The following is a 16,510-nucleotide window of genomic DNA, read 5'->3' on the forward strand; positions in this document are numbered from 1 at the left end:
ACTGTCCCTTAGAATATGAATGGCAAGTTGTCAGAGTTTTTTGTAACCTGGAAACTTCTATATTAACATCAGTCGATTCATTCCATAAACTAGCTAGCTGTGTATCATGTGCTGACTTCAGAGTATATAAGTGAGGTGCCTGCCTCAGAATATTTCACTTAATGCAGTAGTCCTCAAACTTTAGTGTGCTTAGAAATTACTTGTATTCCTATTACAAATATAGATTTTTATTCTACACACATCCCAGATCCAGTTGAGAGTATGGTGCCTGGGACTCTGTATTTTAACAAGCATCCCAGGTGATTGTTCTAATATAAGGATTTCTCAACTGTATCTTGAGAAACAATAATATGGTGGTAATATGGATTATGTCATGAAGTACAAAATTGCCCAGGCCAAGTAACACATTCACAGTTATTCCCAAATAGCAGATGATAACGACAATATCTAGCTTTATAGGAAAGGTTAAATTAAATTAATCCTAAAATGGAGCAAATGGCATTTAAATGAAAACATTTTCAATTTCCCACACATACATTATTAGTGTGCTGTTTCCACAGACAGGTGCTGAGTGCCCTTAATAGTATCACTGTGGCACACTTAAAAGTGAGACTGGCTAATTATATTTTAAATAGCTTCCTCAATGGCTATGAGCTTAGTGCACTGAGGTCTTTCTAAGACTAACCATGGCCCTGGCCGATGGCTCAGTGGATAGAGAGAGGGTCAGCCTGGCGTATGGACGTCCCAGATTCATTCCCGGTCAGGGCACATACCAGGAATAGATTGATGTTTCTCTTTCTCTCCCCCTTTTCCTCCCCCTTTCCTTTCCTTTCTCTAAAAAAATCAATAAAATTTATAAAATAAAAAAATAAACTATCTATAATCACTGGTTCTTTCTATTCAAAGAGTTGTTACTTGATGCACCAGCTATAAATGTCTTGAGTATAGAGTTGAAACTATCTTAAATAATTCACCATACCAAATTTAACTTTGATGTTCAGTAATCTATACTCTACTTTTCTGAGAGAAAAACATATCTTTTATATAAAAGTCATTTTTAGTTTGTTATTGGATAAAATCTACCTGAACTCTGCTATTTATAGTATATATTGCAATTTCTTTATAATAAGAAGTAAATTTAGACTGATAAACTATAGATTCTATAAATGCCTTCTAAATCAGAAAAAAAGATAAAAATAATGTCCAGTAGTGTATAAAACTTGATGATGTATTTCCTAAGTTTTTATTACCATCAAATTGAAATATTTGTTGCATAATTATTTACTAAACTCAGTTCACTTTATCAATCTTACCCATTTTCTGTCAATTCTAGGGAATTTCCCTGGTTGAGTCCAGCTTTTTATACCAAAAATGAACTCAATTGCGCATAGTATTGCATGCTACTCGAATTCAGGCTTCACTGTTACTGAACTTTCCATGTGGTTTTGGTTTGACTTATTGAGAATAAAAGTTAAAATATTGAAATCTTCGTGTGCCATTTAGGAGCATTTGGCCGAGAGATTACCTATAAACTCTATTTTACATGTATTCACTAAGTGACTAATTCTAGGGCCATTTAAAATAGTATATGAAAGGCTGCTGTACACAGATGCCTTACGTGGATAGACAGAACATCATTGTAAAATCAGCTGACATCTGTCTTATGTATTATTTTGTTGTTGTAGTTGATGTACGTCTGTATGCATTTTCATGTCTCATAAAATTATAAACACTTAATTATTAATTTATTTTTGACATAGAAAACGTTGAGCGTGCTGATGTAGTCTTAATTTAACCCTTTTCTCCTCCCCACCCTCATCTCTTGCCACCTTATGTTTCAAATTTTATATTCCACCCCCTCAAACTCTTTGAAAATCCCTCTGACACCATGCCGCCATTCCCCCATCTGTCCGTGCTGTTCCCTCTCCCTGGAACGTCTCTCCCCTCTTATCCTCCTCCCACTCCCACCTTTCACCTTCACCTGAGTCCTGGTCATTTTTCACGCTCAGTCACTCGTCACCTTCTGCAACCATTCATGGCCACTCTGTCCCCTCATGACTGCTGGATTCCGCTCCTCTCTGCATCCCTGATTCCCTTTATATTTTGTCAGCACACTTGCCACCATCTTCCATGATCTCTTTATGGATCTGTCTCCACAGAGTACTCAGCTCTATTGAGAGCACGGAGTGCTGAATTCACTTGATCGTTGGCCTCCCCAGTAGTCACCCAGAGACACACTGACGATTGTTAAATAAACCCCTACTGCTTTTAAAACTCAGAGTGTCTGCCCTTGTGACAGGGCCTGCCTTTATTTATGGTATGACAGAGGATCAACATGTTAAAAAAACCTTAAAAAATATATTAGCAAATTGAATCTTAACAGTTTATATAAAAAACAGAAACACATTATGACCAAGTGGAATCTACCCTGGGAATGTACCATTGGTTCAGTATTGGAAAATCAATAAATGAAATAAGATTTATGCTGATTACTTTAAACCTGAGCCACAGGCCCCAACTCTTGAGTCATGTCTAGTGTTTGCTTCATCCCAAGTTGATGGATTTTAATGAAGGCAGGGTGACTGCCCAAAGTTCAGTAAATATCGTAGAAATCTCCAAGGGAAGGTGGAAAGGATGTTGGTGAGGCAAGTGTAATGCCCACCACACACCCCACCAATGAATTGCTCTGAGGTGTGTAATTTGGGTTGAAGTCATGCTTAGTAACTCTCCATGTAGCATTGTCAGCATTCCTCAGAAAGGAGAAAAGTGTTTTTCTAGTTATATTTACAAAATAAGAACAAAAATTGAGACCTTGTGTGAAACTATCAATGTCAGTTTTCTTCCTTGCAAGTAGGTACTACAGAGTGGTACAGTCGGGCCCTTCATTTCCACTTGCAAACATGCTAGGAAAATGGCTCATTAAAAAAGAACATACGCCCTGGCCGGTTGGCTCAGTGGTAGAGCGTCGGCCTGGCGTGCAGGAGTCCCAGGTTCGATTCCCGGCCAGGGCACACAGGAGAAGCACCCATCTGCTTCTCCACCCCTCCTCCTCTCCTTCCTTTGTGTCTCTCTCTTCCCTTCCCACAGCCAAGGCTCCATTGGCGCAAAGTTGGCCCCGGGCACTGAGGATGGCTCCATGGCCTCTGCCTCAGGCGCTAGAGTGGCCCTGGTTGCAACAGAGCGATGCCCCAGATGGGTGGAGCATCCCCCCTGGTGGGCGTGCCAGGTGGATCCTGGTCAGGCACATGTGGGAGTCTGTCTGACTGCCTCCCCGTTTCCAATTTCAGAAAAATACAAAAAAAAACAACATAGTGATGAGTTGTTATAAGCATGGAAGTTAGTGTTTAAAAATATTCTGTATTTTGAATTTTTCCTCCTAGCCATCTTAACTATACTGCTCACAAAAATTAGGAAATATTTCAAAATTAATATGAAGCTATAAAATATCCCTAATTTTTGTGAGCAATGTAGTTAGGCATCCTGCAAGGAATACAATGTCACGTTCCTTATTTAACACCCTTTCCTGGCCACTGGCCTTCTTCTTTGATAGGATGTGCTCATGGAGCTCCTGGAACAGTGCGCAGACGGACTCTGGAAGGCTGAACGCTATGAGTTGATCGCCGACATCTATAAGCTCATCATCCCCATTTATGAGAAGCGGAGAGATTTTGAGGTATCTGAGTGGTTTGTGTTTTTCCGTTTACAGGGCAGTAGAGTGACATATATTCCCAGACTTTCTTACATGCAGAGAGAACAAGTAGGCTGCAGTCAGAGATGAGCAAGTCTTTGACCCTGCACATGGTACTGGCGGTCACCACCCTCAGAGCCATCAAGCATCCTACTCGTGGGCCCCACATCTCTGCAGACCCCAAATCTGGGACATCAAGGGTTGGTATAGTTCTGGCACTCCACTTTGGAAAGGTTTCCAGGAACGGTTTTATAATCACCAGGTGCCTTTTCCCTCAGAACACTTTGTTCCTCCACCTGTGAGGGAAGACGGTGTCCCTTCCATTCTTCCTGGGCAGGGAGGTTGTCCAGTTTCTCTTAGAATATCAAGTGCAATAGGAAAGTTAAGGACTAAAAGCATCATTGTAGGACTTGGTTGTCTCCAATATTTCATGTGAACATGAAAGCCGAGTTTGTTTACTACATTGTGGAAATTTGATGGGTCTTCATATGCCAGCTGGCCCTTTGGGTAGGAAACATTGCAATTCAAAAATGATACCATGTCATTACAGTGTTATTTACAACAGCAAAAACTTGGAATCTACCCAAGTGGCCATCAGTAGATGAGTGGATAAAAAAGCTGTGGTACCAGGCATCCCCAAACTACGGCCCGCGGGCCGCATGCGTCCACCCTGAAGCCATTTATCCGACCCCCGCCGCACTTCCAGAAGGGGCACCTCTTTCATTGGTGGTCAGTGAGAGGAGCACTGTATGTGGCAACCCTCCAACGGTCTGAAGGACAGTGAACTGGCCCCCTGTGTAAAAAATTTGGGGACCCCTGAATGGAATGCCACTCAGCCATTAAAAAAAAAAGGAAATCTTACCTTTTGCAACAGCATAGATGGACCTGGAGAATATTATGCTAAGTGAAATAAGCCAGGCAGAGAAAGAAAAATACCATATGATTTCTCTTACATATAGAATCTAATGAACAAAATAAACCAACAAAAAATGATTACTACCAGTTGTACAATCAAAATACATTCTTCATTTTTAAAAAAACACAAGTCCAAGGATTTTTCACCCACATGATCTCATTTGTTATTTTTAAATTGATTTTACTAGTTGCAAGTAGGAAGAAATGGGTCTTTTTCTGCTTTCCAGAGGCTGGCCCATCTGTATGACACACTACACCGGGCCTACAGCAAAGTGACCGAGGTCATGCACTCAGGCCGCAGACTCCTGGGGACCTACTTCAGGGTGGCCTTCTTCGGACAGGTGAGTCTTCGGACAGGTGAGCCTCCATGTTCTGAAGGCTGCCCCAAGTCCCCCCGCCCCTTTTTTAAAACTCTGTAAAATTGTACTTTGTATATTTTCTGCTTTCTATAAATGCTAATTTGATGATTTTGTCATAATTAGTATGATTTTTATCTTCCTCTGTTGTAAACTTTCTGCCTTTTTTTTTTCTTTTTTCCTGTCTTTTCTTTATTACTTTCTTAAGGCAGCGGTAAGTTCTCCCTCCATAAGACTGTCTTAGTGGCATCTTTGGTGCTTCATGTGGTTTGCAAGTTTCCTTTGCAAGTCTGTGTGTATACCTGTCTAGTCATTAGAGACTCCAAAAAGATTAACATTTATTCCATTTACAGAAATAAATCATCTGTTTCTTCATACATCTATACTGCATGTTTTAAATCAAAATTAGACTTTCTGGCTTCTTTTGTCCCTGTGTATTTTTATCTCTTGTAATATAATATCTCCACAAGTATATTTTCCACTATAATATTTCAGAAACCCTATATGAAAGGGTTAATTTAAATTTAACTGAACATTTAACCTCCAAGTCTCTAACATGATTAAGTGGTATAAATTATAACCCATTTATTTAGGATACTGTGTGGTTTTCTATGACTTCAATTTATCCTGTTATTGTCTTTTATAACTTTATAGCAATACCAGTTTACAGACAGTGAAACAGATGTGGAGGTAATTACAGTCAATGTTTAATAAGCAAATAACATAGTGAATTTACTGCATCTAAACTCCTAGTTTGATGTGGGTGTTTTTTGTTTCATGTTAGCCTACATTTTATATATATATTTATATATATATATACAAACAGTGTGTTTTGGCACCATGTTCTCTATCCTTTTCTAGATGAGAAATGTTTTAATTTATTTCAAATATTAACCCTAGTAGGGACTTTAAAATTTTCAACCTTTTTCACTTCCCATGCAATATTAAGCCTTCTTTTATTCAGACATGATTAGTGCAGAAACATGATGATATGACACCAGACATGACTGGTGATAATGAAGATATTTTCTGACATCATATCATGCTGCAGCCTTTTAATATTTTTCTCATCAGTAAAGTGAAATAGAATTGACATAACTTTTGCTGAACCGACTCCAAACTTGAATGCTTCCATTTATGCTGTAGAATCCTGTATAAGTGGAACCAGCCAGGAAAAAAGATGTGAGTGCATTTCTGAGGCCTGCCTCAGCAGGCTGCTGAGTCATTTCCTAGTGCAGGGGTCAGGAACCTATGGCTCGCGAGCCAGATGTGGCTCTTTTGATAGCTGCATCTGGCTCGCAGACAAATCTTTAATAAAAAATAATAATAACGTGCCCTGGCCGGTTGGCTCAGCGGTAGAGCGTTGGCCTAGCGTGCGGAGGACCCGGGTTCGATTCCCGGCCAGGGCACATAGGAGAAGCGCCCATTTGCTTCTCCACCCCTCCGCCACGCCTTCCTCTCTGTCTCTCTCTTCCCCTCCCGCAGCCAAGGCTCCATTGGAGCAAAGATGGCCCGGGCACTGGGGATGGCTCTGTGGCCTCTGCCCCAGGCTCTGCTAGAGTGGCTCTGGTCGCAACATGGCGACGCCCAGGATGGGCAGAGCATCGCCCCTGGTGGGCGTGCCGGGTGGATCCCGGTCGGGCGCATGCGGGAGTCTGTCTGACTGTCTCTCCCTGTTTCCAGCTTCAGAAAAATGCAAAAAGAAAAAAAAAATAACGTTAAAAATATAAAACATTTCTCATGTATTACAATCCATTCATTTCCTTCTGCTCATGTTAATGGTAGCGGGCTGCTGGAGCCAATCACAGCTGTCCTCCAGGATAACACCAAATTTTTATTGGATATTGCTTAACGTACACGGGTTGTTGTATGGCTCTCACGGAATTACATTTTAAAATCTGTGATGTTCATGGCTCTCTCAGCCAAAAAGGTTCCTGAACCTTGTCCTAGTGAGTTGTGTTTCTTGGGAACGTGAAACAGGCTTGAATCCCATCATCAGATTTCACCGAGAGAACACAGTCTTGAATCCCCAATCTTTCATTTCACTCAACACTTAATCACAGCATTCTTGAATGAGTTTGCAATTTTGTGTTTTTCTTTTATCCTTGCACCCAGACTTCATATTATTATCATTTTTCTTCTTATTTGGAAACCCTGTTTAATTAGGATTTTATTTTTAAATCATCTTTTTTTTAGCCTTGGGTTGTATTTGGTAATTGTTCTCTAATTGTGCTCTCTGTCACAGGGATTTTTTGAAGATGAAGATGGAAAGGAGTATATTTACAAAGAACCCAAACTCACACCTCTGTCAGAAATCTCTCAGAGACTCCTTAAACTTTACTCAGATAAATTTGGTTCTGAAAATGTCAAAATGATACAGGATTCTGGCAAGGTATGACCATGTTTAGAAACATTTTATGGCAATACACTATTGTTTTAATAATCATGATTGATCATATCTATCCATAAATGTGTACTGAAGAAAACAAAAACCCAGGAAGAAATTAACAATGGTTGACCTTGAGTGGCAAGAGCATATTTTTTTAAATACCTTTCTTGTTTTCCAGATGTCTTTCATTAAGCACATTTTAATTTTGTTATTTTAAAAAGACATTTATTTACAAAATAATGTCTGAAAGAATTACCTTTTTTTAGTCCATATATTTAGAACCTCTGTAAGAGAAGTGTCCAAGGTTTCCCTTGGACTTTTAACACAGGCATATTCTCCTGACACTTTGATTGTTGGATGTATGGACAGATGGACCAGCATACGGGCACATGAAGGAGTGAACTAAGTAACCAGCATGTTTGTAGGAATGCGATCTACCTTCTATATAGAGAGGCTCTGTTGCTCTCAGGAAGACCATTTCTGAACCTGCTTTGTTTTTCCTGTACATTTATGTGTCGTGCTGTCTTCAGGATATCTCCAGGAAGTTGGGTATCCCTTTGGTTCCTAAAACTCAGGTCAAGATAGAGCTCCTGTTCTTTGCATTAAAAATGCTTTTCCTGCTCAGATAAGCTCTCCCTCTCTCTAAGTACACCCTTTAGGAGATTTCCTTAGTTTACTTTCTGCCCTGAGCCCTGCTTTGGAGTCCCCAGGGTCTGGAGTCTGTCTCCTTGGGGCCCTTTATTTTCTCCAGAGAAGAATCTTCCTGTCACTGACCCAAGTGATGAGGAGGGGACAAAGAAAGGAGTGATTCTGGATTCTGGATGCAGGAGACTGGCAAAGGCTGAAGGTCCCCTGTTTGGCCTGCAGCCTTTCACCTGCTTGCCCTGTGTTCCGCTCTGTATTCCACTCCTGTTTTCTGCTGATGCTGATGCTCCTCTTAGACTTTTCCCAGACCAGTTTCTCCAAGGAACATTCTCTTCTCTTGTGGGGTGAGGACTAGGGGAGGGAATTTGGGGTTTGGACACTCCAGATAGACTTTGGGCCTCTCACCTTGGTTTCTATCCTACACTTCTGGTCACCCTAATCCTAAGGTTGGTGATCTATGGATATCAGTCTATTCAGGCTGCTGTAACAAACACCATAGACTGGGTGGCTTATAAACAACAGATTTATGTCTCACCGTTCTGGAGGCTGGAAAGTCCAAGGTCAAGGTGGCAGCAGATTCAGTATCTGGTGAGGGCTTTCTTCCTGGGTCATAAGCTGCTGTCTTCTCTGTGTCCCCACATGGTGGAAAGGGTGAGTGAGCTCTGTGGGGTCCCGTCATAAGGGCACTAATCCCGTCATAAGGGCTCTACCCTTGTGGCCTGATCACCTCCCTCATTCTCATACCACCATTTTAGAGGTTAAGATTTCAACCTGCAGATTTTGGGGACCAGTATAAACAATTCAGCACCACAGCTAACATGGAGGTGTGGAAAAAATTGGCCTTTAGCAACTTCACTAAACAGTGAGCTGGGGGGGTTGGGCAGACTGTCAGCTCACTACCAATTCCCTACACCTCTGTCCCCCAAAAATCTAAACTGCAAAGATCCTGGTGGCTTTCGGTCCCCAACAGAGTATTGCTGCTTCTTCTATTTTTTGGAAGACTTTGAGAAGGATAGGAACCAGATCTTCTTTGAATGTTTGGTAGGATATACTAGTATAGTCATCTGGCCCTGGACTTTTGTTCTAGGGGTGCTTTTTGATAGTTCTTTCTATTTCCTCCCTGCTTATAGGTCTATTTAGGTTTTCCACTTCTTTGTGACTCAGTCTAGGAAGATTGTATAGTTCTAGGAATTTATCCATTTCCTCTAGGTAGTTGAATTTGGTGGCATATAATCTTTCATAATATTCTATGATCCTTTATATATCTATGATGACTGTGGTGATTTCTCCTCTTTCATTTTGGATGTTGTTTATATGAGTCCTTCCTCTTTTTTTCCTTTGTGAGTCTAGTGAGTGGTTTGTTGATTTTATTGATCTTTTCAAAGAACCAGCTCTTTGTTGTATTAATTTTTTCTATGGGCTTTTTTGTTCTCTATTTCACTTAGTTCTGCTCTAATTTTTACTATTTCCTTTCTTCTGCTGACTTTGGGTTGCTTTTGTTCTTTTTCTAGATTCTTAAGGTATGATTTAGGTTGTTTACTTGGTATCTCTCTTGTTTCTTGATATAAGCCTGTAATGATATAAACTTCCCTCTTCTTACTGCTTTTGCTGCACCCCAGAAATATTGATATGATACATTTTGTTGTCATTTTCATGTCTGTATATATCTTTTGATCTCTGCTTTTATTTCTTCTTTGACCTAGTTATTTTTTAGAAGTATGTTGTTTAATTTCCACATTTTATGGGTTTCTTTATTTCATTTTTACAGTTGAATTCTAATTTCAAAGCCTTATGGTCAGAAAATATGCTTGGTATAATTTCAATATTCCTGAATTTGTTAATTTAGTTTTGAGGTCCAACATATGATCTATCCTTGAGGACATAGCATGCACACTGGAGAAGAACATATAAGCTGATGTTTTGGGATGAAATGGCCTATAAGTGTCTATTATGTCCATTTGGTCCAGAGTGTCATTTAAGGCCAATATTTCTTTATTGTTTTTCTGTTTAGATGATCTAAGACCATCAATGGTGTTTTGAAATCTCTAAGTATTGTGTTTCTGTCTGCTTTTATTTCTAGATCAGTTAGTAGATGTCATATATTTTGGTATTCCCTGGTTCAGTGCATATATATTAAGAAGTGTTATGTCTTCTTAATACAATGTCCTTTTTATCATTATGAAATGTCCACCTTTGTCTCTGCTCCCTTTGTTGTCTTGAAGTCAGTATTGTCAGATATGAGTATGCCTCACCTGCTTTCTTCAGATATTATTTGTTCAAAGAATCATTTTTTAGCATTTCACTTTAAATCTACTCTTGTCCTTGCAGCTTAGATGTGTCTCTTGAAGGCAGCATATGTTGGGTTTTGCTTTTTGATCTAATATGCTACTCTGTGCCTTTTTATTGGTAAGTTCCATCCATTTGCATTTAGGGTAATTATTGGCACTTGAGGATTTTCTATAGCCAGTATGGTTCTTTTTTTTTTTTTCTGGTAGCTCTGTGACTTGTTTGGTTCTTCTCTTTTTTGTTTCTGTCTCTTGTTTTTGTTTGGTGATATTCCATACTTCTTTTTTACGCTGTGTGCTTTAGTAGTGCCTTTTTTGTGGGTGGTTACCATTAGGTTATTAAAAGAAAAATGTTCATATGTACAAGAGTCTTTTATCTTGAGAGTGCTTCTACACTCCATCCTTTTTTGCTATGGCAGATTTTTATCCTCTCCCCTTTTATGTTATTGTTGTCACAAATTATTCTTATTTTTATTGTGACCTTGCTGGAGCTTTTACTTGTTGTTTTGATTTATTTTGTTCTTTGTGTCTGGTCAAATAACCCCCTTGAGTATTTCCAGGAGTTGGAGTTTTCTGGTGATAAATTCCCTCAGCTTCTGTATGTCTGTAAAAGTTTTTATTTTTCCTTCATATTTGAAGATTAACTTTGATGGATATAGTATTCATGGCTGTTAAGTCCTCTTTTTCGGTATTTTGAATATTTGGGTCCACTCTCTTCTGGCTTGTAGAGTTTCTGCTTAGAAGTCTGATGATAACCTAATTGGCTTTCCTTTATCTGTTCTGTTCTTCTTTTCCCTAGCTGCCTTGAAAATTCTTTCTTTGTCATTGTTTTTTGACAATTTTATTACCATGTGCCTTGGAGTAGGTCTGTTTGGGTTGCGGTAACTCAGCGTTCTGTTTGCTTCCTGAATTTGAGGCTCTGTTTACATAGGCTTGGGAAATTGTCATCAATTATTTGTTTGAATAGGCTCTCCATTCCCTTCTCCCTCTCTTCTTCTTCTGATATACCGATTATTCTTATATTGCTCTTTCTAGTGAAGTCAGACAATTCTCATAGAGCTCCTCGGTATTTTTAATTCGTGAATCTCTTTCCTCTCTGTAGCATCTCTAGTTGACTGTGTTCGATGTCACTGATTCTTTCCTCTCTCTGGCTTGTTTCATTAGCTAAACTTGCTACCTCAGTTTTCAATTCATGTATTGAGTTCTTCATCTCTGTTTTCCAGTTTCAATCTCCTTGATGAAGTATTTGTTTTATTCATTAATTTGTTTCCTGAGCTCATTGAGTTGCCTATTGGTGTCTTCTCACATCTCATTGAATATTTTCAGAACTTCAATTTAGAATTTTTTATCATTTAACTCCTGAGTTTCCATGTGATTGAGATTTTCTGTAGATATTTCATTTTTTCTCTTTACATCTCTGTCTTGTGTATCTATGGTACTTGATTTCTTCTTCCTTAATGGCATTTGAGAGTGATATTGTTAAGAACCCTAACAACAACAAAACTAAAAAAATGAAAAGTTAAAGGGATACAATAAAAAGTATAAAAAATTTAAAAATTATGACAAGTAAATAAAAGCCACAGAAAAAGAATCAAAAGCAAACAAAAAATCAAAAACACCCACAAAAAATAATAAAAATTATAAAATTAAATAAATTTAAATTCAAAAGAGAAAAAAGAATAAAAAATGAGAAAGCAATCAATGAACAACTATGGTGTTGCAACGAAAAACTGATGATTGATGCTTCTCATCTCTCTCCGTTCCTGTCTGTCTGTCCCTATCTATCCCTCTATCTGACTCTCTCTCTGTCCCTGTAAAAAAATAAAAAATAATTCTAAAAAAAAAAAATGAATAAAAAAAGAAAAAAGGGAGTAAAAGGAAAAGTAAATTTCAGTTTTGAGAAATTTCTTCCAGTGGGTGTTGCTGTATTACAACTTTTAGTTCTGTGAAGTTCCTGCCTGTACTTTGCTGAGATGTTGCTGTTGCAATGATGTATGCAGGGCCACAGTCATATTGGTGGGTCAGATGTGTTGTGAGGACTTTATGGCTTCAGCTTTACAGCTTGATGGCTCTAGCAATGACAATCTCAGGCTTCCTGGTACCACTTCCCATGTATCAACAGAATTGGGGACCAGATGTGGAGCACCTCTGTTCTTCAAGGGAGAGAGTGGCTCTGGAGAGCTAGCTGTGGGGTTTGTCTCTGCCACTCTCAGTACCACAGGTGAGGGAGGTGGGATCTGGGAGGCTAGAGGGGCCACATTTTAGCTTTCTCTGTCTCTGCTGAGTGCAGGCTGCAGACAGACCATGCAAACACTGGCTTATGACCTCCCACTCAGGCTGCTTTGGTTTATCTCCCCCTCTGCCCCTCTATCTCACTGCTCCCCCTGGCAGAAGGAAACCCAGTCACTCCCAAGTTTCCCTCTCCATACCCCTCAGACAAAATCCAGAGAGCTCAAACTTCCCTCCTTCCCATAGTCCAGCAGAGAAAAAAAAGCCCAAGCAGTCCAACTTTGTCTCCTCAGTTCTCCAAAGCCTACTGCAAATGTATTTTATCTTCCACCTCCCTTTTCACCCTATCCCACCTTTAGTCCATTTGGTGCATGGATCTTTCAGCCATGCCTACAAGTCCAGCTGGGGTTCCTTCACTGCATTATAGTTGTTCAATTTGTTGAAATTTCAAGGGGACAGATCAGGAGTATCTCTCACATCATCATTACTCTGACACTTTAAAAACATTTATGTGCTAAGTTAATCAAAAACTAAACTTATGGTGAAATTAGTCTTAGATTAGTCTGTGCCTATGTTAAATTATCTATATCTGTTTACACCTTACCTGCCTATAGATTAATTATTATAATTTGGGGACTTAGGGTTTGTTTGTTTTTGATAAGGCAAAGAGTTGAAATTTTATTCTATAACTTCACATGGCTTCATGATATTAGGCAATGGAGAGTAAGAATGATTTAATGAGTTGGGAGAAAGTATAAATAGAGGTATGCTAATGAATACAATTTTAATTGCTAAAAATTTCTCAGGCAAGATCTAATTTCAGAGAAGAATATCTGCTTATAATGACTATTATGTCAACTTAGCAACATTAATGTAGCCAAAATATGACAACGTAATGCTGATTATGTTCTGTACATGTTGATAACTATGCTTTCTAATCTCTGCATGAAGTCTCATTCAAAATTATCTTATTTTCAAGGTTTATCATTAACTACAGAATAAAGGACCATGTGGTACTTTTGTTTCATTCATAATGAACTAACATAATGAACTAACATACCAAGTCACAGATTTGTCTAAGTGATTAAAGTGATCAAGTTCAAGGTACAAACTAGATAAAAATTTCACAGAAAACTATGGAATCTTTATTTCCTCTTCTTCTTACTCATTAATCATTTTTGAAAGTCTCTTCTAACATAGAAAATAGAATAGCAATATGAATTTTATTGAAGACAGTTTGACTTCTTTGTTATTTTTAATTAAAGAAATAGCCAGAAGATCAAGATGGAGCATTCATGAACCTTGCAATAGTATGCTTTATATAGACATTTTTATTCTATTTTGACATATACTCACATAGCAAAAGAAAAAATGTGGGTTTTAAAAAAACATTATTTTAGCAAGAGAGGATGGGAGGGAGAAATGGGACAGGGGAAACATTGATCTGTTCCTGTAGGTGCCCTGATCAGGTATTGAATTGGCAACCTCTGCACTTCGGGATGATGCTCTAACCAACCGATCTATCCAGCCAGGGCAAAAAAATGTTTTATAATTGCGTATCTCACTTATCTTCAAGAACTGGGCAAGGAGTTAACATATCCTTGGATTGTCCTGGGATTCACTTTCATAAGAAGGACACTTTGGTTTGTAATAGTCAGAATTCTGTTCTACGCTGTGATATCACAAATGCTGAACTTCCAGATTTTAATGGAATGCTCAACACTGCTAGTTTTAATCCGGTTTGTTTAGATCCAGTGTAGTCCAGTACAGTCTTCATTATTGTGATGGGTTTATGAGTTAGAATATATGGCTATTAAGTTTACTACAACAGGGGAAGAGAAATGGAGGAAATTTCCTCAGTTAATATTCATTGTTCATAACTAGTCATATGGTCCCAACCCAACAAAGGAGGCTTTAAAACATAGAAAAAAACATAGTATCCTTTAAACTCTACATAAAATCTGTCACAATCAAAATTTGGTTATTTCCAAAAAATTAAAACCAAACCAAACAAAAAGTTGGTTTAGCCTGACCTGTGTTGGTGCAGTGGATAAAGCGTCGACCTGGGAACACTGAGGTTGGCGGTTCAAAACCCTGCACTTGTCTGGTCAAGGCATATATGAGAGTTGATGCTTCCTTCTCCTCCCCCCTTTCTCTCTCTCTCTCTCTCTCTCTCTCCCCCCCCCTCTCTAAAATGAATAAATAAAAATAAACAAAAAGTTAGTTTAATAAAGTCTGGATAGTTTCTTATTGAATTTATTGGGGTTCAGGTTTCAAGTATGCAACTCAATAAATTATCATCTGCATATTACATCATGTGCCCATCGCCCCATTGGGACGTAGGTTTTAAACATTTTTATTTAAACACAGTGTTGTGAAAAAAATAGTGGAAAATTAAAATTCTAGATTAAACAAGACTAAAGAGACATAACTAAATATAAAGTGTGGTCATTGATTAGTTTCTGGTTCGAACACAAGTACAGTAACTACAAAATATTCTGGAGACATTTGATAAATTTTAATGCAGCTGGGTATTAGGTGATATTAGGGAATTAGTGTTAATTTTGTTAGATATGATAATGTATTTTTGTTATGGAAGAGAATGTTATGGAAAAGATGTTGGCTGAAGTGTCATGATATATACTTACTTTGAAATAGTTCAGCTAAGAAAAGTCTGTGTGTGTGTGTATTTGAAACAAATAAAACAAAATACTAGCTTTTGTTTTAAGTGGTGGATATGTAGGTGTTCTCTGTATTATTTTTTCCAACTTTTCTGAATTTTTTCAAAATTTTTATTAATAGAATGTGGATAAACCCAGCTTAGGCAGCTTTGAAGGAGTCCTTCAGCTAGCACCAACCTTCCATGTCATTTATTCATTTAAAGGTCAACCCTAAGGATCTGGATTCCAAGTATGCGTATATCCAGGTGACTCACGTCGTCCCATTCTTTGATGAAAAAGAATTGCAAGAAAGGAAAACAGAGTTTGAAAGATCGCATAACATTCGCCGCTTCATGTTCGAGATGCCCTTCACTCAGGCTGGGAAGAGGCAGGGCGGGGTCGAGGAGCAGTGCAAGCGGCGCACCATATTGACAGGTATGGTTTCCCCGGCTCCTCTCTGCACGAATCACAGGCAGCAGCCTGGACATTAAAGACAGAGCTCTCTGGAAGGGACCCAGGGCTTCTAGAATGGGAAGGGTCCTTCAAGCTTAGTTAACTTTCCTCTCAAATCCATTTTAATTCAACATTTATCTAAAGCTTGCTTTTAAATACTCATGACATTTATCTAATTATCTGTTTGCATTTTCTTCTTCTACCAGACTAGCACTTCATAGCCAATGTCAGGTCACTTGCCCTTCTTAGAATCTGATGGAAACAGTGGGTCCTTATCTCCTTATAGTGCTTTTTCATACAATGTCAGGTGATTTATAGCCCTGAAACCCATGTGGACCTTTCTGAGGCCCATGGCCACAGGTCAAGAGCCCCTGCACACAGTACTATGCCTCCTCACAGGAAGAAGCCCCTTGTGATCTCTGTTGCACAGGTCCCAGCATGAACTTGCTCAGAGATGTTAAGCTGGGTGAATGAGTGGGCCATGAGTCTGCATCCCTTCTTCCTGGTCTTTGAGAATGGTTTGGTCAACCTCAGCTTGAATACCTCCCATACCAGGAAGCTCACTGCATTCAGAGACTATTTGTTCAGCTGTTGCAGAATTTTTATTAATTCTTTGGTAGTCTTTAGCCATCAATATCCCACTCTCAGAAATGTGTTTTGCACTATTTGCCTGTTCCTGACAAATGTAGGGTCATATTAGGAGTGATTTTTACCCTCTTTGAGGGAGCTTGACTCATCTACTCTAGCAACATGACTGGGTAACCCATAAAATAAAACACTTTCTTGACTTAAAAAAGTATCAGGCCCTGGCCGGTTGGCTCAGCGCTAGAGTGTTGGCCTGGCATGCGGGGGAACCGGGTTCGATTCCCGGCCAGGGCACATAGGAGAAG

The 16,510-nt window shown here is 38.9% G+C and overlaps 1 protein-coding gene across 30 annotated transcripts in view; it reads left to right on the forward strand.

The window, feature by feature from the left end:
• Positions 1-16,510, forward strand: part of DOCK9 (dedicator of cytokinesis 9) — a 345,301-nt gene that overhangs the window by 314,666 nt on the left and 14,125 nt on the right. For 25 of the 30 annotated variants that reach the window (XM_066236469.1, XM_066236475.1, XM_066236484.1 and 22 more), the window contains 4 exons: positions 3,551-3,673; positions 4,831-4,944; positions 7,205-7,351; positions 15,392-15,602. In XM_066236469.1, the coding sequence (XP_066092566.1) occupies positions 3,551-3,673; positions 4,831-4,944; positions 7,205-7,351; positions 15,392-15,602 (595 nt within the window). Of the gene's footprint in view, positions 1-3,550; positions 3,674-4,830; positions 4,945-5,167; positions 5,174-5,613; positions 5,650-7,204; positions 7,352-15,391; positions 15,603-16,510 lie in introns of all 30 variants that reach the window. The other 5 variants (XM_066236493.1, XM_066236495.1, XM_066236494.1 and 2 more) reach the window with 2 other exon arrangements.

Source organism: Saccopteryx bilineata, chromosome 6 (genome assembly GCF_036850765.1).
Source record: "Saccopteryx bilineata isolate mSacBil1 chromosome 6, mSacBil1_pri_phased_curated, whole genome shotgun sequence".
Classification (NCBI taxonomy): Eukaryota; Metazoa; Chordata; class Mammalia; order Chiroptera; family Emballonuridae; genus Saccopteryx; species Saccopteryx bilineata.